This window comes from Bemisia tabaci, chromosome 5, assembly GCF_918797505.1.
Source record: "Bemisia tabaci chromosome 5, PGI_BMITA_v3".
NCBI classification, from domain to species: domain Eukaryota; kingdom Metazoa; phylum Arthropoda; class Insecta; order Hemiptera; family Aleyrodidae; genus Bemisia; species Bemisia tabaci.
Window position 1 is genome coordinate 36,760,397 of NC_092797.1, and position 26,278 is coordinate 36,786,674.

Consider the following 26,278-nt stretch of genomic DNA (forward strand, 5'->3'; position numbering starts at 1 on the left):
CACAAAATTTTCGACCACGGCTCAAAAAAATGTAGATGCTTTCAAGCACGGCACGATTGGAGGTCCCAAAAAACATGAGTGTAGCTGTGGCTTTACCTTTTCGCTTCTCCTGGTGCTAACAAGAAAAATTATTAGGTTATTTCATTTACCCTGTGGACTATGATGTGTAGGTTTTGGGTTTTGTTCCCTCTTAACTTGCTCCTTATTTTATTTAATTGAGAATTGGATCGTTATAATTCAAAAATATCGCTCCAGCCTTCTAAATGTCTTTAGTCTTTAATCCTTGGGTACTTATTTTTTATGTATTAATTCTTTCTCACTCATTTCAGGCTATAGCATAGTTTTCATTATTTTTTAATATACTTTAAGTTCGCGCGCAATTTTTTGTTTCAAACAAGAAAAGAAAAATAAAAAAAGAAGAAGAAATAAAAACAAAAAGAAAAAAATGCAAAGGAACTTTCAGCTAATCCAATTCAATTCCATTTCCTTTTTATCTTGAAAGCACAAACTTTTTGTGCCATTTAAAAACTCGTTATCTTTTACTTAAGCGATTGCATTCTTGATTTCAAGAGTTACTTCTCACAAGGTGGAGTTTTGCGCGAATAATTGGTCCGTGTTCGTAATTCTAAATCCATTTGTTGGATGTAGTTGCCATTTGACCGACGGCTAATTCCCGTTTCCACGTAAAAACGTTTTATATTAATTCTAGTCCATTATATCTTCGCTCGAGTTGACAGCGTGCCTTTACTCCGGACCGTGACATGTAGGTACGAAGCTCGCAGACGTTTGAACTTGGAAAAATAGAGCTGCCACGAAGCTCTCATTAAGGCCCCACACCGACGCGAGAATGAGAATTTATGTTTCCTCTCTTGTTATTTTATAAACGGAGATGTTTTTGTTTTAATTAAACCCGGTTCCTTGTTTCCATCAAACAGTGGCGTGGCGTGAATTGCGATATATCGATCGTTATGCCATTTAAACCTTTGTTAAAAAATCGATTATTAAGGTGTTCGCTGCGAGCAACCTGTTTATCGATCCTTTTCCATAGGTTTAAATGGGATAACAATCGATGTATCGCAATTCACGCCACGCCACTGGGGGCAGGAGTCCCGATGTCAGGGTTTTGTCTCGATGGATGCTCACAAGACCGAGATGGCAGTCTTCGTTCCTGATTTTCATTACTTCCTTATAATTTTCAACTGTCGGTTATTTTATAATAATTACTGGACGAGTAGAAGTGCATTACTTGATAGGTGCCAGTCCACACTAAAAAAAAGTATGGTAACACTTACTTAAAGTCTTTTTGATTTTTTTACACAGTGATACTATTTAATGAAAATAATCAGAATTATAGTATGTAGTAATCGCCAGAACTCTGGCGATACTTACCATATTATGTTACATACAATAGTTTGGTATTTTTCACCATACTCGGATCATTGTGTCTGAGAACGGTAAATCTACCATATTTTTTATTTTAGTGTAGGTTTTGCTAATATTTTACGACTGTTGCTTCTATTTCTTATTGTAAATCCAATGATTTGGAACAATTAATATAATGATAAAAGACCAAAATTTACCGAAAATTTCCTCATAATTCTCAGGAAAAAAATCATAATTTCCCCTAAATTTTGGTGACGGTCAAAACACACAAAAAAATAAAAAAGGAAAGAAAAGAAAAATAAATACACCATCGAAGGAAAGTGAATATATCAGAACAATTTACAGGTTTTAAAACTAAATCAAAACAATTATACACATATAGCTTTGCCATAAACTTAGACTTCAAGGTGCAGTCGCTCATTTAGTTGCCAAAAATTCTTTGACAAAAATGCGTGAAACATTAGAGGAAGGGAAAAATATGATGTAATGACTTCGCACAAGGACTTTAGTAGAGGGAAATGAAATTTTACTTCATGAAATAAATTTTAAATCTGAAGGACTAAACTGAAGCTGAAAAAATAAAGTTATAAAAAATTTTAGATCATGGCTTTTTTCAATAAAACATTTTGTTTCGAGAGGTGGGGAGGCTATTCTTTTTATTTATTTTTAGCAGTAAATGCTGTCTCGTTAACAGTAAAGTTTTTACACAATTTGTGCTTTTTTTTAAAAAAAAAAATGCAAATTATCATGATACAAAATCTAAGTGCCTGTGTTAAAAAGGGATTTTATTTACAGCTTTAAATTCCCAATTTTTTTCAATTCTTTGAAGTCTTTCACTGAATAAGAATAATAATTTGCAATGACTTAATCTGTTTTTCCTCTAAGCGCGAATCAACTCGCAGTTTATCTCCGAGAACGTTAATGTTATACGGTTGACAACCTCCAGGGAAAAGTAAAAGCAGTTTTTTTCTGCCTCTAACCTACACCTGTGTAAACAACGAATACGTAAAACTCACCGATGCTAATTCGTCATTTTTTTTCACCACTTCCCGACGAAAGAAAAAAACTAAAAAGAAAGTTTGCGACACCACGGTTCTCACGCATTATTGTGACCGCACAACTACACGTTGCCCTTGCCACTTTCTTATTCCAGCGCACACACAAAAAAGAATGAAGTAATATCGCATAGAAAGTAAATTTTCTTTTCGTATCATGTACATATTTACAAAAGCCTAGGAGCAAAAACTAAGGAACAAAAAATCGAAATGTCTTTTATCTTATGATTAAAACAAGAGCTTTGAATGCAGTTACCGCTAAGTGCATTTTTTACAGCCAAGTTGTAACTTTTTAGTATTAACAATTTGGAAAACATTTGATTATAAAATGATAAAATATTTACATATCTATAATAATGGTAATGAATGACGATGAATGATGATGATTTATACAAGAAGTGACTCGATCCATAAAATGACTAACGACTAAACACTCAATGAAATGCACTAGTCAGTAAATTATATCAAAGAAATAACAATTAGTATTTTGTCAGCTAAATCGAGGAACTGAAAATAAGTTGGTACCTGGAGGAGGTATGAAACTAGGTTCTTTTTTCATAATAATGCAAAGCTGGATGGTCTATAAAAACTGAAGAAGAACCATCTTACGATTGGACCGCATTTTGCAATTAGAAAGTACAACATCTAGCTCATTATATGTATAACATATGTGCCATCGGGCTCCCTTTATAACAGTCAGGTGTATTTACGTATGAGCCAGAAATTGTAGTTCCTTATTGCAAAATGCGGTCCATGCGGGTTTCAAGTATTCGATTGGTACTGACTTATTTGTATTTCATCGCAAGTTGGCAAAACTGTTTTTCGTCCATTTCGATATGCTATGAATGATCAATCCTAAGTCAGCCAGCCTGCTTCGACAGATATCGACTGTTTGAATGAAACCCTGTATTGCCAACTTGCAATAATCGGAAATGCATGAATGGAGATGTTGCATGTGTGAGGAATTTGCGATTTGACTGATGATTCTTATGAAAATGTTCGCGAGAAACACGATGGTGCCACTGGTTTTCTCTAAAATCAAATCTCAAGCTGAAAAAAAGCTAGCCGAGGCCAAAATGGAGGGGATATCCCACCCTACCCTGAGAGTCCACGTCTACATCAAGACAAACTCTCCGTGCAAAGATACGGAGCAAATACATTGACAGGGCTGCCACTTTATTTGGGGACTCCAAAACTGAAAACCCCGGAAAACACGGCAACCCTGCCAACATATTTTATTTGCTCCCTATCTTTGCATGGAGAGTTTGTCTTGATGTAGACGTGGACTCTCAGGGTGGAGGGATCTCCCCTCCATTTTAGCCTCAACCTGAGAGCTTTTTTTGAGCTTGGGAGTTGATTTCAGAGAAAACTAGTGGCACCATCGTGTTTCTCGCGAACTTTTACATAAAAATCAACAGTCAAATCGCAAATTCCTCACACATGGAACATCTCCATTCCAGAGGAACTGACAGAAAAGTCTCGTTCTCGGTATATTGTCTTTGAGTACGTCATTTTTAAAGTTGGATCGCCCACTCAAGCAGGAGTTGTCACATTACCCACCGTTGGGAAATTCGACTCGATAAAACGATCTATCCTCATGCACGCTGCGTTGATTCGCAAGAACGAGGGATCCCGCGGGACGTTCTTCCTCCTGATGACCTTGACATACCTCCTGAAGGCGTCGCAGACGGCTCGAAGGTTTCGGGTCGACTCCGTCATGAGTCTGCACGCCTCGCCTTTCGTTATCTTCAGCTTCCGGTCGAAGAGCTGCTGGTTGCGGAAGCAGAGCGTCAAGGTGGCGATTGCCATGCACTGCGGAATGGCGCAGAAGTTGAAGGCGCTCTGCTCCTGGACGCCCGTCAGGTAGGAGAGACACTCGGGGACGTGCTCCAAGGCGTCGAGCACCATCTCGGAGCCGCAGTTGAGGGCCGCCAGCCGGTGCTCCGGGTCCAGGAGGTCCTCGAAGTCGCGGACGTACTTGGACCAGACGGCGCGCGGCCAGAAGCGCCGCCCATCGTCGGCGTCCTCTTTGATGTCCCGGATGATGTTGGTCTTCTGGAGGAAGAGCCCCATGGAGACCTGGAGGCGGCGTCCGTCCTGGAGCGCGGGCGGCGGGCGGTAGAACTTGGCCTCGAGGAACATGTCGGTGAGGCCCTCGCCGACGACCCCGGCGGCGTAGTAGCAGTACTCGTCGTAGTCGTCGCGGGTGTCGATGCCCGGGCCGTCGCTCTCGGCGCGGAGGCAGTAGTCGGCCATGGCGTGGCCCATCCGGCGGATGATGTCCCTGATGATGTCCTTGTAGACCTGCTTCTGGAGCTTGAACTCCTGGATGACGCAGTCGAAGTCGAGGAGGAGGGCGCGGTCCTTCTCCTGGGGTCTGTTCTCGGTGAAGTGCCAGCCGTCGGTCTCGAGGTTCGAGTGGAAGTCGCGGAGGGCGAGCTCTTTCTTTTTGGCCGGGATGGAGGTGTCGTCTTCGATGGTGTCGAGGCCGCGGGCGATGAGGTAGAAGAGGCAGATGGGCATCCGCAGCTCCGGGTGCAGCTCCTGGATGAGCGTGCTGAAACTCCGGCTCGTTTTGTCCAGGTACGCAAAGCACCTTTTGGTGTTGGTCGTCTCCTTGGCCTCGTCCCGGATGTGAGGCAGCTTGTACCATAATTTCCATTGCAGAACCCATGGTATTTCATCCAGGTGGAGCAGGTAATAGACGGTGCTAGACGCCGAAGGCATTTGTACCGCAGGAACCTGCAATAGATACATATTAGTCGAAAAGAGAATCCGGGTAAAGCAGAAATATTTCAAAAAAGGAAATTTGTTTTAAATTTATATGAAGGTAATTTTTTAAAAATAATTTTTGAAGTAGTTTTTAGGAATTTTTAGACTTTAAACTTGTAATACACAATATTGAGAGAGTTTGATTTTGATGATCGTCAAACCAAATCAACTCACCGTTTTTCGTTTCAGTCGAATTAAACGAACTCTTGCGATGGAGTTAAGCAAAATGAATTAAAAGGCGGAGGAAAATTAAGATGACTTCTGTTACATAAAAATATGCAATGAATACCCGAAACATTACCGTTTGAGAGGATTTCAAAATTGGCGAAAAACCACGAATTCATGAGAATGGCGGAACTAAACACCGGCCTGCGGTGTTGCCGACTTCAGATACGATGTTTTTCAAATATTTTTTCCAATAGTTGTGAAGGCAATTTTGGCTTTGAACGTCGACTCGATGTTCTTGAAACCATCAAAAAGTGTTTAACATCAAACAATAACATTCTATATCCCACCCCCTCTCCCATATATACCGAACAATTTGAGCCCCTACCGTGAGACAAATGTTGCTTGGCTCCATCGCACTAAACATGTATTTCAAGAGTATTTTTTTTCAAAAACACCATGGGGAAAACATTGCAATATTTTCTTATAATTACAACAACTTTCATCAATATTTTTCTGCAAAAATGTTGTACAAATTTTATTACTTATGAAATGACTGTATGGAATTGAATAAGTTTATTTTCAAAAATCAATTATTTTATTTTTTTTATATAAAATCAATGAATTAAATTTATTTCAGGATTGTCCAAACAAAAGCAAAAAATGATTTTACTTGGGAAATCTTGAAAATATTTTAATTATCTTTTTAAAAAATCCAATTAATTTATTTTTCAAAATAAACTTAAGGCTCAGACTTACTGCAGGTGTCTTATAGCCATTATATATATGCTCTGGAGCCTAATAAATTTTCTATGTCACTACTACTAAAAAATAGACTTTTTAATCGGAAGTAATAATATTTTTACGACATTTTAACATTTTTAAGTCGTTCACTCGAAGGGTCATGTTCCATGTTTATATTTCATTTTAATTAAATAGATAAAATTAAATAGATACTTTACTAAAGTCTGAGACGGGGAGTGGAATACCATCTTTCGAAATTGTGTGTGTGAGATTTCTGAAAATTTCATAAAACTTAAATTTTTTGAACCGAGGCAATTTCATTCATATTGCTTGACACTTTCAGCACATGTATTGTAATTATGAAATTAAAAAAAAATAAATAAAAAAAAATAAAATAAAATAAAAAAATCCATTTTCCTACGCTAATGCTTCAACAGACAAATATAAAAAATTAATTTTTTCATTTCCTCTCAGCATAATTTTGAAATTTTTCATTTTAACATTTGAAATATGTATAGGAGCAGAGTACGTAACTCGCTTTCGAAATATATTAAAGAAATGAAAAGCAGGCGATTTTAAATCAGATTTCGTGCGTTTAAAAGAAGTTTTAGTTTTGCAATGTGTACCAGATTTATCGGTTAGGATAGGTTTTAGAAACAAGCGGCAATTAAATTTTCAAATTTTTTGAAAAATTCAAAAAATTATTCGAACAAGCAGAATATTTGTCCAATATTATAAAAACTTTATTCACCTATTTTATAATAAATGGAATCATTATTCGCGTCAAAATATCGAACGTTCAGCTCGTGTGTCAACAAGTAACGATAAAACCACGGCGGGATTCAGGCTGACAAAAGTAGAAGAAATGAACCCGCGGCAAAGCATGAAAATACTACTACTCACTTTCAGCGTCGTCGGAAAGCAGATCGAAGCAGAGGCCTGTCCAAGAAGCAGAAAGTCAGATCGGATCCGCGGTTAAATCACTACTGAAAGTACGGTGGTTTCCAAATTTAAACTGTGAAATTATTTCCCAACTCTGTCTGTTTTTTTGTAAGTTTCCTCGATCCTTGCGTCGCCTCCAGGCTTCCCAACTTGAAAACGCGTGCCAGTTCTGCCAACCAAAAAGATTTTCCTTCATTACCACTCGATACTCAAAAAAGATCGAATATAACACCGAGCCGCTGTTGGAGTTACGTCGTTTAGGCTTAGCGTAGAGGGTGTACACTACAAGTGTCATTATTATTCCGAAACGGTTTTGCGAGTACTCGCAGGGGAAGGAATGTAAATTCTCTCTCGGAGGGGTCTTTTTTTTGTCCTCGTCAACTTCGCAGTTGAATGAATTTCTCTGAATCACGCCCGTGATTGTTTGTGAGTTAAAGGTCGGTGCGGGAAGTATTATTTTATAGATCGGTTTCGGATGTTCGTATCCAATTGCTTGGAATGTTATGCCTATTTGACTCGATTTCGTGGATTCTATTTGTAATAAGGCACGTTCATGATGCAACGAATCGAACATATTGAGCTAATTTTCAATGGTATGGATTTACAATTAGCTAGAATCAGCCTAGCCACATTTTACACTGCCTTACTTATTCCCGTGTTTTCTTACTGCACAGGAAAACTAAGCACATAATTTCCTTAAACTTTTCGTGACTTTTCCTGACAGTATGACGGGTATTCCGAAAAATATTCAAGGTGGAATCTTGTTGAGTTTTTTTCGTGTAGGAACATAAAGTATGGGACAATTTAAGCAACGTTTAATGTACTTCGGTTGATTTTGGCTAATATCACTCTGTCGATACCGCTCAGCCAATACCTATACTCTCCATCGTCGGAATACACTTTTTTCACAGTTGTTTCGTTCAGAAAAAGGGATTTCAATTTTAAAGAAGGAAAATATAGTCACAAACCTTAAACGCGGAGGCACCCCAAAGCCTCATGGAAAAGTCCCGTATGCGGAAAAATCCATGACGGTCCTCCCGGAGCCTGAGGCTTTTACTTGAGAAAATAAGAAACAAATGTCGTAGAAAAATATAATGGCTCTCCTCGCTTGTTTTCTTTGAGACTTTGGAAGCTAAATATAGGACCCGTTCGATGCGAAGCTTCAAGTAGTGCCGACTGTATCGAGAAAAATTTGTCGGAAAACTTTTTTTTTTTCCTTCGATAAGTAAAGAACCCTTCACAATTCGGCCAAATCCAAAAGTATCTAAGCTTTACCTACTTTATTGGATCATTGAAAAATGGCTCACGCTGCGCGCTGTCCGCTGTGTTCATAAACGATAGCAAGATTATATTAATTTTTTTAAGCTTTTAATTAAAACAGCGACAAAAAATGAGGCTTCGGCTAACAGTGAAACGAAGTGGACTGAAAGTTAATTCCGTTTAACATCAAGATATACATATATCTGAGCTTCGCGTTTTTCAACTGAAATAAAGTTGTCTGGACATAAACTTATCTTTCTCTCTCATTTATATTTGTTTACTTGGTAAAATTATAGACTGGGAAGATTTTGTTTGATATGGATACATCTTGTCCCTACGCTAAAAATACACATAACAACATTTTGAAAGCGGTTAAGACATTTTCACGTCACGCAATTGCTGCCTTTAAACCGGTTTCCTCGATCGATTTTAAAAACATCCGCGCAAATTTACGAATTTTGTTTCTCCCCGATCGCATGAATCGGAATGCTTCTGGACTCTTCTTTACAAACAGGTCTGCCAACCTGAAGGTACTACAACATACTTTAAGATGCTCCAAATCACCCCCCTGCTCCCCTCCTCATTTACCCCCACCGCGTGAACGTCTTTACATTTTTTTCATATCCTTTATTTTTTCCCGCTTTCTCTCTTGGTACCAGCTTAAACATTATGTAACAAACAGCACAGAAATATACTAAAATCTTCTAAGTTATCGAGGGTCCTCCCCAAAGTCCTATCATTTTCATAGTTCTCTCTGCTGCGTTAAAGAAGGCTATGTGTTCCCCAGATCTTTTTGGGCGCTAAGAATTATTTTGTGAACGTTTTCATCAGCGAAGGGGCTTAATTGTGTTGGAAAGTTTGAATGTTGAAGAGCCGATTCCTTGGTTCATCAATGAGTGCGTCTATTATTATGACCATTTCAGCAAATTTTTGATGAATCCCAATGAATATTCACCCAAAACTTTTAAACTAATTTGCAACTCGTCTTGGCCGGATTCACAGTACGACACAGTACGACAAATTAGTACCGGGAGGAAAAATTCTCAGTAGAGCATTTTTCGTTGAGTTGAGTTTGACAAATCTGATTATGATATTTTAGAAGACAAATTTTCCGTCGAAGTTAAGAAATTCGACTTTTCCATTCAACTCAACAAAAATCGCTGCACTGAAAATATGAACCCCAAGCAGGGTCGTCATTTCGTTAGCTCCTCTGACACAGAGGCGGATCCAGAAATTTGGCAACATCGGATTCCCTCCATTTAAACCTATGTTAAATAATCGATTCTTGTCGGAGCACCTGACCCTTCCAAGAATCGATACATTTCCATAGGTTTAAATGGAGAAAAACAATGTTGCCAATTTGCTGGATCCGCCAATGCTCTGACATAAGGGTGTATCTGTATTTTCACATGAACCCCGGAAAGCTAGGAGTTAAACTGAGCGCAAGGCTCACTTGGAAATTGAGATATACCCTTACGTCAGAGGGGGACGATTTACGAAGACAGGTGAAGAAAAAGCCTTGTCCCCTGCTAAAGTTTAAAATTAACTTTTCACAAGCAAGTTTGGTACATTTCAATCACATTTTCGGGTAGGTATGTTCGGAGTGTTGTTGAAGTTTCGTCTCCTCACTGGAAAAAAAAACCGCATTGGATCCAGAGTCGAGACTCCTAAAAACATTGACAAGAAAAAGTACTCTTGATTCAATGAGAATCTAGCTTAAATCAAGAACCAAGCCTCTTATTTCAAGCGGATTTCGTTTTGATTCAAGCAAAATCCGATTGAATCAAAAGTATCTCTTCTGGTCAATTTTTTCAAGAGTCTGGACTCTAGATCCAAGTGTTTTTTTCAAGTGTGCTAAAGTTTAAAATTAACTTTTCACAGGCAAATTTGGTACATTTCAATCACATTTTCGGGTAGTTATTTTCGGATTGTTGTCTCCTCCAAATGACCTTAACCCCCTCTGATGGATTGACGGTCCTATGTCCGTAGACTCTCTCTTCCCGTAGACGGCATAAACCTAATTGCATCTATTTTCTTGAAAAGACGACAGCCCAAAGTCGAAGGACAAAATTGATACTAAACGACGAAAGCGTCGTGTCGAGCGATTAGCGGACGCTTCAAGTCGGCACAAATTGGCGCGACTAAAAAGTGACGGTCCGTGGAAGACAATCGGAGGAGCGGATTAGGCGTGCGGGGTGGGCCCCCCGTGCCCCCGGGCGGCGGCGGCGCCGGCGCGAAGCCGCTCGCACTGGCGCTCGCGGAGCCGCAAACGCGCCAGCGACCTGAAATGCGCGGCGAGGGACCTCGAGATGGGCGTCTACCAGGAGCACTGCAACTACAAGTACAAATACGACCACGGATACGACTACCGGCACCTTGATCAGGGCTTCACCACGTGCCAGCATTGCGGCGGTTATAAGGTGAGTCTCCCGATCTGACAGCGGGGAATTTCTCACACGGAACGGGGAACGGAGATGTTGCACGTGTGAGGAATTTGCGATTTGACTGTTGATTCTTTTGTAAAAGTTCGCGAGAGACACGATGGTGCCACTGCTTTTCTCTAAAATCAACTCCGAAGCTCAAAAAAAGCTCTCAAGTTGAGGCCAAAATGGAGGGGATATCCCACGCTATCCTGAGAGTCCACCTCTACATCAAGAAAAACTCTCCATGCAAAGATAGGGAGCAAATACATTAGCAGGGTTGCCGTGTTTTCAGTTTTGGAGTCCCAAATAAAGTGGCAGCCCTGTCAATGTATTTGCTCCCTATCTTCGCATGGAGAGTTTATCTTGATATAGAGGTGGGCTCTCAGGGTAGGGTGGGATATCCCCTCCATTTTAGCCTCAACTTGAGAGCTTTTTTTGAGCTTGGGAGTTAATTTCAGGGAAAACCAGTGGCACCATCGTGTTTCTCGCAAACTTTTGCATAAGAATTAAGTATTAACCGGACCGCATGTGGGAGAAAAAAACCAAGCCACATCAGCTATTGCCAACCGGGCAATTCAATTTTTTACAAGAGAACGTTTGTGTGGACTCCTTTGAACATTGTAAGGAATTTACTTCGTACTATGCGGCAAATTCACTGAAATTTGCACAAAAATCCGTACAACCGTTTTTGATAAAACATTAAATTTTCTAATTGAATTTGGCAGTAGCTGATGTGGCTTGGTTCCTTTCTACTTAACGCGGTCAAACTACTCCGAAGGGTCCACTGATAACCAGGGCCAAAACTTCTTTCGCTTCGGATAAAAATGTTGTTTTGCATGCCTTGTTTTTGTAGCACATTGCCTTTTAAACTACAGTCAACTCAAGTGATCGTTGAAAGGTACAAAAATTGGAGTAAGAAAAATATCTTTTCAATAGTTCTCATTTTAGGAAAGCTGCTTTTTCTGCAGAAAAAGGTTTGTGTGTTGGTCAGTGAGTTTTTTTTTCTTTTTTTCTCACATGTGGTATCTCCAAATAAAATAATTCCCAAAATGAGTGTTTTCAGGTAAATCGTCAAGTAGACATACACTTTTATCAAGAGGTAGCAATCATGGAACACGTAATATATTTCTCTTCTTTTTCTGTTCTCTCGACTAGGATAAAGGTTAAGGATACGTACTCACGAAAGAGAGGGACCGAAAAGCTTAAAGCTCAGCACCTACGAAATGAGGAAGTGCCATGTCCTCATTATAACACAGTTGGAAATCTAGAAGTGAAATCAGGAGCGAATTTCACTCTCATACTTTCTTTACAAAATTGTTCGATCCAACTTTACGAATAAAAGTTCGCCCCTAAAATTCGCCTCCAGGGATGGCCACTCATGATTACTCACCATAGTAATTTAGGCCACCGCTTTAGGCGAAAGATCACCGAGGATAGCTCTCGTACATCGGTAGTTTCCCGCAACAACATACAGCCATCATCTTTGTTCAACCATCCCAACTCTCCACTAAAACTCACCTTTCGGCATGATGCTCTTCGCAGTCTCCAGCGGGAAATTGGATTCGATGAAAGTCTCGATCTTATCGCAGGCGGTGATGATCTTCAGAAAATTCGGGTCATGCGACGCGTTCTTCCTCCTGATGACTCGAATATACCTCTTGAAGACGTCGCAAACAGTTTGCAGGTCTCGCGTTGATTCCATCATGAGTCGACAAGCCTCGCTCTTAGTTATCTTCACATTCCTGACGAAGACATCCGGGTTGCGGAAGCAGAGCGTCAGGGTCGCGATTGCCATGCACTGCGGAATGGCGCAGAAGTTGAAGGCGCTCTGCTCCTGGACGCCCGTCAGGTAGGAGAGACACTCGGGGACGTGCTCCAAGGCGTCGAGCACCATCTCGGAGCCGCAGTTGAGGGCCGCCAGCCGGTGCTCCGGGTCCAGGAGGTCCTCGAAGTCGCGGACGTACTTGGACCAGACGGCGCGCGGCCAGAAGCGCCGCCCATCGTCGGCGTCCTCTTTGATGTCCCGGATGATGTTGGTCTTCTGGAGGAAGAGCCCCATGGAGACCTGGAGGCGGCGTCCGTCCTGGAGCGCGGGCGGCGGGCGGTAGAACTTGGCCTCGAGGAACATGTCGGTGAGGCCCTCGCCGACGACCCCGGCGGCGAAGTAGCAGTACTCGTCGTAGTCGTCGCGGGTGTCGATGCCCGGGCCGTCGCTCTCGGCGCGGAGGCAGTAGTCGGCCATGGCGTGGCCCATCCGGCGGATGATGTCCCTGATGATGTCCTTGTAGACCGGCTTCTGGAGCTTGAACTCCTGGATGACGCAGTCGAAGTCGAGGAGGAGGGCGCGGTCCTTCTCCTGGGGTCTGTTCTCGGTGAAGTGCCAGCCGTCGGTCTCGAGGTTCGAGTGGAAGTCGCGGAGGGCGAGCTCTTTCTTTTTGGCCGGGATGGAGGTGTCGTCTTCGATGGTGTCGAGGCCGCGGGCGATGAGGTAGAAGAGGCAGATGGGCATCCGCAGCTCCGGGTGCAGCTCCTGGATGAGCGTGCTGAAACTCCGGCTCGTTTTGTCCAGATACGTGAAGCACTTCTTGACGTTCGGCGTCTCTTGCGTCTCATCCCGACGGTAAAGGGGCCTGTACGTCATCTGCCATTGCAGGATCCATCGGAGCTCGTCAGGATGCAGCAAGTAATGAATGGCGTCGGATAAAGGAGGCATGGGAACTGTAGAACCTGCAACGTTCAACGTATTACTGCGTTAACAAACAAACCGATTGCGGTGAACGCACGGGTCGTAAGACGGGATGTTGGAGTTTTTAGCCAACTTGCGTAAGAAATTCAGCTTAAAGCTGAAATCTCACTAGAGAGGGAAAAAGCTCACACACAAGCACAATTTTCCCTCAAAGAGATATGCTGAGGATTGGCCCAACGAGGCCGAAACGCGTCTGCAGTTGCCTTCCTGAATGGATGTAAGTAGTGTTGCTCCAAATAGTATTTCTTTGTGGGAAATTTGTGCTTGTGTGTGAGCTTTTTCCCTCCCTAGTGAGATTTCAGCTTTAAGCTGAATTTTTTACGCAGGTTGGCTAAAAAACTCCAACATCCCGTATTACTGCGTTACCTTGATTGAATTTACCAAGAAATTCTGCATTTCACAATAAAACAGTTTTGAGGTTAATTTAATTGCCAGTGGTGCGAATTGAAAGGTAAATGGGGAGGAGTAGACAGGGGATACCCTTCTATGTATATTTGAATTTCAACAGTTTTTGGGTTCAATATCAAATATTTTGTACAATGTTTCCTAATACTCGGAAGTTTCGTCCAGCTATTTCTAGTAATGTAGCCTCTACCTAAAACTTTTTGCCCCCACCCATTCCTTTCAGATTGAACTGAATAATGACGTTCCTATATTTGGCTCACATAATTATTTGGTAAGGGATCGTTGAAGCAAGCTGCTAATTAAGAAGGAAGCAAAAAGGCTGCAGTATTTCAGTTCTCTCTTCCGCTTTAAATTCAAAAAGTTCAACTTTTTTAGCGGTAGGCATACTTTTTGGATACAATCTGTCAAAGTACTAAAGCAAGAGGATGTGTGGAGGGGAGGAGGGTTGGTCTCCTAATTTTTCAATGTTAAAAGGGGTTCTGAGCTTGCGTCACGGTTGATAGTTTTCAAGCACTTCTCTTATAGCCAATTTTTTCTTTTTTTAAAATAGAAAATCAATTTGGAACACAATACCTTCAGATAACGAAGAATTTATATCGGGTAAGCCGTCCGCCTTGTCGCGTCTTCCCTCAAAGATGGTAGAAAATATATCAGCTCAAGTGGATAAAATATACCCTCCCTTTCTCACGGTTCACCTAGTCGGCCGTATCAACGCAAAGGTTCAGTTGAAGCGGGAGGGTGGATAGCATCCATGAGAAGGCTCAAATCTAGAAACACGAACGAGATAGTTGTATAGTAACCTTAATAAGTTTAACTTGGTTAAAAGCCCGCTGTTCATTTTTTTACGGTGCCATAAAAAAGTTTATGTATCTGCTTGTCAAAAAAAAAACCTGTATTCTACCCCCATACACTCTCTTTGTTTCATTCGTGCCGTCAACTCCATTCATGAGATTAACATTGAGGCCGGAATTTGGAAAACATGAAACTCCATTGCGATGTTGAACATCTCTACTGTTTTTTCATTTTTTTGAAAGAGAACGAATAAATAAGTTCGTTCCCAAAATGTCGTCTGTAGCATGAAAAATAATTAGTGAAAATTCCAGAAATGCGCATTACTTTTCCCCTGGCGAGTTAAATGTCGCGAGAAATCTGTATTGTCGCAAATTAAGATATGTTTTCTTTGACTTTTACTATTCATATGGGAGAACTTTTCGTCACGCTGTAATAGAGAATAGCAATGGTCAATTACTTTGCCCATAAGTAGAATCATCAGGAAAGAGTACCTACTGAGAAAATGAATAAAACAAAGGCTCAATATTCAGGAGCACTGAATGAACGGAATGTCCTCTATCCATTTCTCTCTTCATTGCAGCTTAAAGGTCCTACCTTTGCAGTGGTCTCGTAGTTCTATTTTAACCATTTTTTTTTTTTTTTTTTTTTTTTTTTTTTTTTTTTTTTAATTTTTACTCTTTTGAAGTAGAAAAATACCTAGTAAACTAATGGCCATTGCGCGTCCCTCTATTTTGAAAATATATTTACACATGTATAAAAAAGGAATGAAAAATATAAAACGAATCAATTAATTAACACTGTATGGCGCGAACCAGAATCAGCTAATTACATTTCACGTCACCTGATTTTCTTTATTTATGAACAGAATACCAATTATTATAACGCCTTGAAACTTTTAGGGAACTTCCGTAACATCGTCAAAAATATACTCACAATACACGTAAACAAGCAAAGAAACCAAAGGAAAGTAGACAATGCTCGATGTAGTCACGCTGATTCTTGTTCAATCCGTCCAATTAATGTTGATCACTAGAGAGTGTTTTCCTCTTTTGGGTTAACAACATTGTAAAATATGTCGGAAATTTTTTCCGCTAACGTGCGTTAAAAACTCAACATTTAGCTGAAATTCTCACTACAGAGGGAAAAACTCATCGGAGTACTGGTTTCCCTCAAAGAAATATGCTGTTTGGTGGAAAAAAATTCCAACATACTAACGACCCGTGCGTCCACCGCAATCAATTTGTGTAAAACACATTGTAAAATACTAACATACGACAGTTTTCACAGTTCAAAAAAACTTGTTTAGCATCACAGTATCGCTTTCAACTCGAAAACCCGCCAATCAGGGAGCCGAAACAGGGGAGAATAATACACTTTCACACACCCAAAAATTCAACTTTTTACATCATATGAGAAAGAGGAAATCCGAGCGGAAAAAAAATTAACTTGGAAAGTGGATTGACAAATTCGCGCTGCGTGTGCCAGCGCCAGCCAGTAGCCAGGTGGCGTTGAACAATGCCAAATACCTAATGACCCACTATCAGGCCGAGTCAAAGTAGCAGAGGAAATATTGTAGCTTACTCTGCACCAAAGGTCGTGAACCTTTGAACGAATTTTTTCGGTGCTTCCGCGATCATGCGCTCGCACAGAGAGCTGATAATAGCTCGGTAATGGAGTCGGTTCGGTGATAAGGTTTTAGGACAATGCATGGGCCGATCTTCATAAGTTGGTCAACTTGGGGCTCGTCTTTTCCACTAATGAATCGCGTACTTCCGGAAAATTACCGCTTGTGCCGTTTTTTCCAAAAATAAGTTCTACGGATTTTGCCAAAATAAGCCTAACTTCATTTCACGTTGCCGAATTTCCTCAATGGAGATGTTGCATGTGTGAGGAATTTGCGATTTGACTGTTGATTCTTATGTAAAAGTTCGCGAGAAACACGATGGTGCCACTGGTTTTCTCTGAAATCAACTCCCAAGCTCAAAAAAAGCTCTCAAGTTGAGGCCAAAATGGAGGGGATATCCCACCCTACCCTGAGAGTCCACGTCTACATCAAGACGAACTCTCTATGCGAAGATAGGGAGCAAATACATTGACAGGGCTGCCACTTTATTTGGAGACAACTGAAAACACGGCATCACTGCTAATGTATTTGCTCCCTATCTTTGCATGGAGAGTTTTTATTGATGTAGAGTGGACTCTCAGGATAGCGTGGGTCATCCCCTCCATTTTGGCCTCAACTTGAGAACTTTTTTTAAGCTTGGGAGTTGATTTCAGAGGAAAGTGGTTTTCTGAAGGCTTCCATAGCTTCTGAACATGTATTTTGAAAATTTAAAACTGTTTAAGAATAATTGGAAAACTTACGACTTTTTAAAAATATTTTGAAAATGTACCACTTTAACGAATATTTTGAAATTACATATTGCTTTTCAATCGGGGACTAGCTCTGCTCTGAGCTTGGAAATACAACTAGCTTACTGTGCGTATGTGTCCGCGTGGCGCTACTCATCAATGAAAATAGAATCAACAAAAAGGGGGAATCAGACAATCAGAGTGCTGATAGCAGCAATTCTATAGTCTTCGAAGTTTCCGATCATGCTTTACATTTATGACAAAAAACCGATCACTACATTGATGTTCCACCCTTTTTCTCCCGGACTCGTAACTCGCCACAAGAAAGTCCACTCCGTCTACTTTAATTCAAGGCATTTTCTGTAAATTTTTTCGACCTATATTTAAAAATGAGCGATTCACTTCTCAGTTTAGATCACTCTCGTAGTCAGTCACATTTCTGTATCATTTGGGGGGGGGGGGGGGAGGCTCAGTTTCTTAAGGTGAACAAGAGAAGAACAAATTTAAAGGAAGTAAAAGTGTTATCATACTTGACTTGTGCCCCCCCCCCCCCCCCAAACAAAGTTTCTTTACAAACGAAAATGGAGCGGTTATCCCCTTGTTAACCGGAAATAAAATTTATTTTTTAAACGATGTCTCCGTAAAATATTCCGCATGCAATACAACATTTGTGTGTCACATCTAACCCAGTGTAGGTAAGCCAATAGCTAACCGAAGGTGGAATGAAAAAGGCAGCTGCTGTTTTTTTCTTAAATCCTTGAAAGTATATATAGGTCAGTTTTTTAGTCTATGTAGTGCAGTTGATAGTGAACTGAACTAATTCAAATCATGCAGAAGGACGTATCTTCATTGATACATGGACCCGATCCTGCATGTATTCATATGGGTCTCAAGGCTCAGGTCACAATCAAGATATGCAGCTCCTTTTAATTTAAATGCGTTTAACCATTAACTCGACGTCAGCAAGATCAAAAAGCATCACGCGAGTTCAGGCGAATAAATGAGTAGATGAATCAAGCGGATGCAATGGCGTGGCGTGATATCCGATGTATCGATTGATCTGCCATTTAAACCTATGAAAAAGGATCGATAAACAGAGTGTTCGCGACAAACCCCTTAACAATCGATTCTTCACCACAGCTTCAAATGGGGAATTATCGATAAATCGATTATTCACGCCTCAGCACCGAGCGGAGGTAATTAAATTGCCGTTGCAACGCTTCAGATGATGTTCATTTTTTGTCAGATTTTGTGGAACAAACGGTTAATGAAGTCAACATTTTACTGGAGATAAAGAGGTCAGACGTTACTTCGAATCAAGAAATCGTATAATTATGCTCTAAATAGAAGCATACTTAGAAGAAAAAGATCTGGAGACGACGGGTGCATTGTGCCGATCGATATATTTTCATTATTTCTGTGAGCATAATTTCCTCAAACATGTAATTTTTCTGATTAGAATGTAATGGCTTTATTGGGTCAGGTCAGGAGAAAAGATAGTGTAATTGCCGCAAACTTGTCTGGCATAAATGTTTTTTGATAATTCGAGACCGACTTCGTCAAGTTAGAAAAAAAAATGCTGTAATGAAGGCTTACCGGCAAAAATACTGAATGAAAAATCGAAAAACTTAGGAGGGGAAATTGGAGTAGGAAATGATATGAAATGAAAAATGAAATGACGTAGAACGGACTAGTATAATTCCAGTTTACAGGGAAATAAATTATTCAAAACTGTATTAAGTAAGCAGTAAAAAAGAAAAATAAGGAATAAATTAAAGCAATGCCAAATACAATATAATAAAAATACCGAAACTTACGTTTAATTAAAAATGATGTAATGAAAACTAAGGAAAGTGATATACCGAAAGAAAACGATACAATTGAAAAATAAAATCAAGTAGGTAAAGTAAAGGCCAAGTAATGTAAAAAAAATGAAACATTAGCAAAGCAATGCTGTAATAAAAACGTACAATTGAAGTACTATCAACAACTGAAGTAAATCGCCAAAATAAAATGAAAATGAAATAATTTGAAAAAAATAAAGAGGATAAAATAGTATAAAATTAATTTTAAACGATTCTCGGGTCTGAAATAGAGTTAGGTATCTCGGAAGTGATAAAAGGTGAGTGAAAAATGGATCGTTGATGCTAGGTTTTGTTTCAACGTAAAGCATCGATATTGATAATGGATCAGTCCCGAAAATAGTTTCAACTTTAGACTTGTTACATTCTCATCTAGTCATTTCTTTATCCCCATTGACTCTCACGGATCTTCGGGTCCTCCAGTTTGGCATGTGCCAATATTCGAATTCAACTCAATCTTTTTTTTTCTCAACGTGTGAATCTGCAGCTATCAGTGTAAGTATATTACGCGTCGTACGCAATAATTGTCGTAATATTTAGTAGATGTAATCTTGTACTAATTTTTTTTGTTTCTCCTCTCTGTTTCAGGTAATTACCGTTCTCTCCCTGACACGCATTTAAATCAAAGGTTTGGTAAGCTACGCAGAGCTTTCAACTCAGTTTTGGTTTCCTCTTGCAATAATTTTCACGACGATCCTATCGGACGAGATAAGAGCTTAATAATTTAAAATACCAAAAATACTTTCGAATGCTTACACTATCAACATTCTTGGGGCATGTTCGATTTCCCTCGTCACTTCCTTTTTTGGCGTACGACACTTGGAATTTCGCGAGCTTTTTTTCCAACCAACTCAATTGCTTAGCAACCTACACCGATAGATGCTTATCAAAGCTTTTAATTCGTAAATTGTCCCAATTAGTTGTTATCTTCCCTCTAAATGAAGCTTAAAAAATTTAAATTTTAGAAAGTAGATTACCTTTAGTCGCTTTTTCCCTTAGAATCAGAGCTTCCTTATAGATGAAACACGACACACGTAATATAAGCTATAATTGAAAATTTTCAGGTTAGTTTTGAATACTTGATTGATAAAGCAGATGGTAGTGCTGTTCGTCCGGCGCAAGAATTGTGTCTGAATAGTTTTGTCATACTGTTGCGGCGAAATAATAACGATCTTTAATTCTTTTATCGGCCTGCAACCTGACCCCCTACTATACGATTTTGCAGTTTTGGTCTTGAACTTGAGTCGAGATATAATTGTTGAATTTGAATTATCTAACAATATGTTACAAGCAAAAGGATTCGTGGAAAAATACTAATTGACCTGCTGATCTTCAGAGGGCACCCTGACAAGTGAAGGAAAAAGATACTTGAAATATATCATGATTTCTGGGAATATAAAAAGAACGCAGTGTCAATACACTGGATACTTTTAGTTCAGACGGTGCATGATTAAGTCTTGGAAAAAAGCCGATTTTTCAACACACCACCTATCAGTGATTTTCTTTTATTTTTCATTTTCTTTTACCGCGACTGTCAAAGTCAAAGTCAACTGATAAAAGCAGATCAAACTATGAGGGGTTGTATCTTATTCTTTTTTCATATTCTGGGGATGTTCAAAAATAATATTTTTATAAAATTAAGAGAAAAAGCGCATAGATAGCCAGATATTGGAGAAATGTGTTTTTTAGGATTACTTAAGTTATTATTTTCCCCTCTCTAATATTGAAAATTGTTTGTGATTCAAGTTAATTATTCGTAATGAAATATGGTATCCTGGTGTGGATACGTACTAATTACTGCGCACTGATTATTTTCCTCGATCATTTATATAGAATTCTAAAATGAGCATTAACATTCGTTTTTTAGAGACTGTCCCAATGCCATTCATGCCTCCTTAAATTTGCCGCGAAAAAAGGGCCAATAATGTTAAACTTGAATTTGGCCTAAACATTACATTCTACGCGCTACATTTACATTCTAAATCAGTATCTTCACTAAAGACAAAAAATTGTCTTTAGTGAAGATACTGATTTAAGTATATTTTTTTTTTTTTTTTTTTTTTTTTTTTTTTTTTTTTTTTTTTTTTTGGAAAAATTTAGTCCAAATTGTCTTTAGTGGAGATACTGATTTAATTTTTTTTTTTTAAACTGGGTGGCATGCCTTCGAAAGGTCTAAGTTTAAGATCTATGTCCATTGATGAAAGTTGTATTTTGAACTGTAGGATCACCTCCTGAAATTCAGCCGCTTAAACCTGGGACACCCTGTAGATATCAATTATATCACTCGCATTAAAATCGGAGGAGCCCTGCTGTGTTGCCAACTTTAGAGACTCGCAACTGGTACCAGTTTGATTCCGGTTTCATTGATGATTGATCATAATTCCGTTGGTGGCTCCGTTATGAGCATCCGCGACTGAGGATCGGGAATCGAACAAGTTTCCGCGCGGTGATCCGCTTAGGAGAAGATGCAAATCGACGGCTACACTGCGAAACCACGTATCTCTATCGTAGCGTTTCAACATCTCCGCGCCTCTTTTATTTTTCTCGAAAAGAAACATGTCAACTATGCTGCCGTGCAACTCAAAAACGCCGTAAACGCCATTTTACATTTTTTGGAAACAATGTATCATAGCAGAAAAAGTTGTGTACCTTGGGACAATGTTTTTACAAAATTCTTTCGCAAATACTATCAAGAACTTAACCTGAAAATTTGAGGTGCATGGGTGAAACAGTTATCATTTCATAAAGTGATAAGATCCAAAAAACGAGGGAAAATGTTGATGAATTTACGGCGTTCTTGCTTAGCACGGCAGTATGCTTCTTTGAAATTTTTACAGAATTTCTAGCCAATAGAGAAGAAAAATCAAGTGAGTTTTCAAGAAATCAAGTCGACTAGTTTTTCGATGAAAATATTAAAAAACAGATAGAAAGGTATACGACAGGAAGTTTGCGACATCGCAAACAAAGATACGTGGTTCTGCAGATTGGCCGTCGGAATATGACTTGGGGTTTCTCATCGCGCGGCCGACGCGACGCGTCGCGATAAATCAGCGCTTCGGTCGTCTTCCATTTCGGTGTCAAAATCCTGATCTGAATTCCGGCCGTTTCTGTGTCAGACAGGCCCCCTCCCCCCTTCCCCCTTCCCTCCTCGCGACCTTCCTTGAGTTTTCGAGTTCCCATCACCATAGAAAACTGAAATAAATGGTTAAAATACGAATTTTGAATATTTGAAGAAGCGGATGGAGGCGCCACGGATCAAGAGCTGTGAAACGAGACGATCACTTCCGTGTTAAGGCAAAACGCCGCATGAGCAACCGAACGTTGCCTTTCCTCTCGAAAGATATTTATCTGTGGAGAAAATTTTTCATTATTTCCTTTGAAATTTTCAAATGTTTTCGATCAAATTACGAACAAAATTCTTGAAAAATCAGAAAAAAATATGTATAAATGGACCGAGTTTAACTGAAAGGAACTAAGCCACATCAGCTATTGCCAAATTTAACCGTGCAATGCAATTTTTTACGAGAGAACGTTCGTGCGGATTCCTTTGAAATTTTCAAGGAATCTGCTTCGAACTATGGAGAATTTTCACTGCAATTCGCACGAAAATCCGCAGAACCGTTTCCATGTAAAAAATTGAATTGCCAAATTAAATTTGGCAATTGCTGATGCGGCTTGGTTCCTTTCTTTTTAACGCGGTTCAAATATCCCCGAAAATTCGTGATTTGTCGAGGGAAATTCGGCAACGTCTGAAAGCCTATACGGCGTTTTTCCGTAGCACGACGGATAAGCTCGAACCGCGTTTTGCTGCCGAATAGCGCGCGATTCAGAACATAAATGCATCGGGAATCAATCATCCAGAGGCTGTCAGACGGATCAGCCGAGCGTTTCGAGATGATATTGATTCGAGACACACTCGGCACGGTGGCTGGGGCAGGAGGAAGCAAGTTCGACGCGCTACGCAGAAACCGCGTATATTCGTGAGGATTCAATGGGAGTTGCGTGGTTCTGTATTCGCCATTCGAACGGGGTAGCGATCGCCTATGTCGAAGCAACGAGGGTGCCCATCTCGCAGAGGGGGCTCATTCAATCACACGGGATGGATGATGGAGGCGATTCACATCAATTTCCGTCCGTTGTACATGTCTCAATCTCAATCCGTTATGGAAAAATAACCCGGTCGAAGATATTTTGGCGAGTAGGACCGCCGAAAATTGGATGGAATCGCGCAAACGGAACGTCATTATTTACGTCGAGAGTCTCGAGAAGAAAGGATGTACGAAATCAGGCGGTCGCGAACTTTTCCTGGTGCTAAAGAGGAGACTTGGTCCTTATGGTCAATGACTCTTAAGTCTCGGTGAGCACTTCGAGACGATCTGAAATTCACTCCTGCTTTCGTAATTTTCGTAAGAAATTTAGCATTTTTGAGCTGTCAACTTCAAAAAATTCGTCACGGGTACGTATTGTGACACAGAGGGTTGAGAAGGGATGACTTCATGATATTTCGTTTTTTATTACATGCCTTGTCAATAATTCTTCACAAGTTAATATCCAATTACTCACAATGGAGAATTTGCATGCAAATTTTGTATTGCTTCATCTGAAAGTGCTTGAAGAGCTGATCTCACAGTATTTTTTATATTTTTTTTCTGATAAGGGAAATAGTATAAAAATAGATGAGAAAATGCGCCGCCTAATGACGTCATCTGGCGGCATTTCCCATTTAAACACGTGTATTTAAGCAGATTCGATCATTTTGTCATGTCTTCTCCAATAATTGTTCAATTCATGAACCAAGGGTATCCTCGTGTTCAGTCCACTCAGTAGTTTCCACTTAAACTTAAAATTCATCTTTCAGACACCTGCAAATTCTCTATTGGTATTGATGGTGCTACACATGAAGGAACATTAGACATTTTTGTGGGGGCTTTCATTGAGGAGCGTTCTGAAGGCTTTCTGGAAAAATGATAAAATTAAAACGTCTCATAAGCAATTTTGAGCTGTCTGCCCAAAAATTGATCAAAATAAAAGTTTAAAGATGAGATGAAATACTAAGCTTCTATCTCGATCTCGAAGTCCCTCACATTTTCTGAAGAGGCCAATTTTTCCTGAGTACTGTCCATGTCGGTAGCAGCGCAGCGTAGTGACGGATCCCACCCGTAAATCTTTTTTCATCCCTATAAATTCAGCGACCAAGCACATTAACACTATGGGTCTTGGGTTGTTTTTCACCGGTTACTCGCTGCGAGGGGTTGAACTTAATTCGGAGTACCTTGCGCGCGAATGTGCGTCTCGAGCCGTACGCCACCTTCCTGAGGAAAAATATCGTATAAACTTTCGACTGTTGCTAAACTTTTTCTAAAATGCACATTTTCTGCAAAACCTGTGATAGAGTATCCACATGAGAGAGTACGGACACGTCATCTATCTAATCTATCACTAATCACTTTTTTTTTTTAATTTTTACTTTTCAGAGATTCAACAGGGTGTCTAGCATCAGGATTTTCCCGATTTCTCCGGTTCTATCAAGATTTGAGGTCAATCAGGATTTGAGGAAAAATCGGTCGTAAAATCAGGATTTGAGAAAAGTCGGCTGTCCGATCGAATTTTTTCCGCTTTCGTATACGCTTACGCAGAAATTTTAATTTTTCTCCGCAAAAATCAGGATTTGGAAAAATTATGAAATCAGGATTTAGCAGTCAAAAATCGGGAAAAATCAAGATTTCCCAACACGAAAAGAAACACACTTTGTTCAAATTGCAATTCAGGCCGATGTAAATTAAAAAAAAAAAAAAAAAAAAAAAAAAAAAAAAAAAAAAACATCTCCAACTTTCTTTCAAAACCACGCAATTTTCTCGAGAAATTTGGCAACCTCCCAATGCTGATACGGCGTTTTTCCTAAGGACGGTAGAACGTACGATAAATCTCCGGTGTCACTGAATCCGCTCCCCCGGGACGTGAAAAAGGAGCAAGGAGGAATTAGCGGCAATTAGTCTCCGCCCGCGCTCGTCTGAAATTTCTGCCCTCTAACTTAGTTTTCCTCCTTCTTGGCAGTCGCCGCGTACTCGCATCCAGGAGATCTCGGACGAGTTGCGATTTTCCCGCCTCCCGGCCCTGTCGTCCCATCTCATTATCCTCGGCGCGTTATCTCATTACCCGTGGCATTCTTCCACGAGTGTATTTCAGGATCTAGGTGCAAGGAGGGTCGCGTATACTCTTTTCTTACTTCGGCCACTTTGATTTACGGCCGAGATCGCTAGGGATGAGAATGCATATTCACGCCAAGAAATTGTCAAGAATTTCTTTAAGATTCCTAATTTTTCTCATTTTTAGGATTTTTTCCTGAGAGGGTACACGCTGGCCCAAAGAGCGATATTTTCTGGGCGTGTCATAACTTTGTTTGAAGGTGCAATCCACTGAAAAAAAAAAATCTGGGTGTATTTACTAAGAAAAGGGAAAAATTACCAAGAATTCAGGGTTCTATTTGATCCCAGTTTTTTTTTTTTATAAACTTACCATTTATGGAATTGGTAATTTTACCGAGAAATCTCGGTAAAATTATTGAACTTTCTCGGTAATTTTATGGGACCTTGGTAAAAACGCCAATATTTTTTATCGACTGTGGTAGAATTACCGAGATAAAATGGCAAAGTTACCGGGAATTGATTACCAATAAAAGTGGTATTCTTACCTTAAAAAAAACGGTAAAAATGCCGGTAAGCTTACCAGTCTGTCTTGGTCAAATTAATTACCAATAATTGGTAAAAAAAAGTGGGATGGTAAAGGTACCAACGGACCTTGGTAAAAACACCGAGAATTTTTTTTCAGTGTCCTAATTAAAATACGCGCTGACTGAGAATATACGTTTTTCAGTATACTGAGGCTTTGTAAAAAGGACTTGATTCTCTTTTTTTCAACAAAATAAAAACTAGAGTAGTTTAAAAATTTAAAACGATGCAGGATAAAATTCTAGAAACATTGAAAAAAACATGTCTAAATACACTGCTTTTCTACGTACCATTACATACTTTAAACCATAAGTAAGATTTTCCCTCCTTTCTCTGATCTCAATACCATACTTATGGAATTTTTTTATCAAATACCTCCCTTTTTTGAACAACTTAATATACTAATTTAATTAATTCCTCCCATGTCTTGTTAATTTTTGCTCATTTCTATAGGCCTCTATTTTCTAAGGTGTCATAATGACCTATGTATTGGTATATACATGTATTGACCAACCAACCGTACGTTTTCCAGAAACTTGCGACGAATTCCATAGGATGTCTAATTCTCCCAAAAATTCCGGAAAAAAGATTATGAGAATTTCGATAGCCTAAAACAAAAATTAGCTAATTTTTAGAAGGATTTCCTAGT

General features: G+C 39.8%; 3 protein-coding genes across 8 annotated transcripts in view; 1 reads left to right on the top strand and 2 right to left on the bottom strand.

The window, feature by feature from the left end:
* The window catches only part of Tpst (tyrosylprotein sulfotransferase), a 153,322-nt gene that overhangs the window by 39,860 nt on the left and 87,184 nt on the right, over positions 1-26,278 (top strand). The window contains exon 2 of one of the 2 annotated variants that reach the window (XM_072300650.1): positions 10,203-10,741. The exons of the other annotated variant lie outside the window; for it this stretch is intronic. Within the exon in view, the coding sequence (XP_072156751.1) occupies positions 10,631-10,741 (111 nt within the window). The 5' untranslated portion in view covers positions 10,203-10,630. The remainder of the gene's footprint in view (positions 1-10,202; positions 10,742-26,278) is intronic. 2 annotated transcript variants of the gene reach the window in all.
* On the bottom strand, positions 3,972-4,961 carry LOC109040690 (uncharacterized). Its single transcript, XM_072300736.1, has one exon. The coding sequence runs from the start codon at positions 4,959-4,961 to the stop codon at positions 3,972-3,974; it is 990 nt and encodes a 329-aa protein (XP_072156837.1).
* Positions 5,012-20,328, bottom strand: LOC109040729 (uncharacterized). Of its 5 annotated transcripts, none has more exons than XR_011899906.1 (5): positions 19,879-20,328; positions 14,469-14,662; positions 12,263-13,471; positions 7,023-7,230; positions 5,040-5,180 (listed from the first exon to the last, which is right to left on the bottom strand). XR_011899906.1 is itself a non-coding variant. In XM_072300649.1 (4 exons), exons 3-4 carry the CDS (start codon positions 13,455-13,457, stop codon positions 5,149-5,151), a joined length of 1,227 nt encoding a protein of 408 aa, XP_072156750.1. In that variant the 5' UTR covers positions 13,458-13,471; positions 14,469-14,662; positions 15,621-16,377; the 3' UTR covers positions 5,012-5,148. The 5 variants fall into 5 exon arrangements, 1 of the variants encoding a protein (XP_072156750.1); XR_011899907.1 differs by lacking the exon at positions 19,879-20,328 and adding an exon at positions 17,052-17,070; XR_011899905.1 differs by lacking the exon at positions 19,879-20,328 and adding an exon at positions 15,957-16,374.

What these genes read in the sequence shown, in the direction of transcription:
- LOC109040690 (XM_072300736.1), bottom strand. Translation starts at nt 4,961, where the DNA reads ATGCCCATCTGCCTCTTCTACCTCATCGCCCGCGGCCTCGACACCATC.
- LOC109040729 (XM_072300649.1), bottom strand. Translation starts at nt 13,457, where the DNA reads ATGCCTCCTTTATCCGACGCCATTCATTACTTGCTGCATCCTGACGAG. An exon ending in GAAGAGCATCATGCCGAAAG is followed by an intron (nt 5,181 to 12,262) that starts GTGAGTTTTAGT and finishes TATCTATTGCAG; the next exon opens with GTTCCTGCGGTACAAATGCC.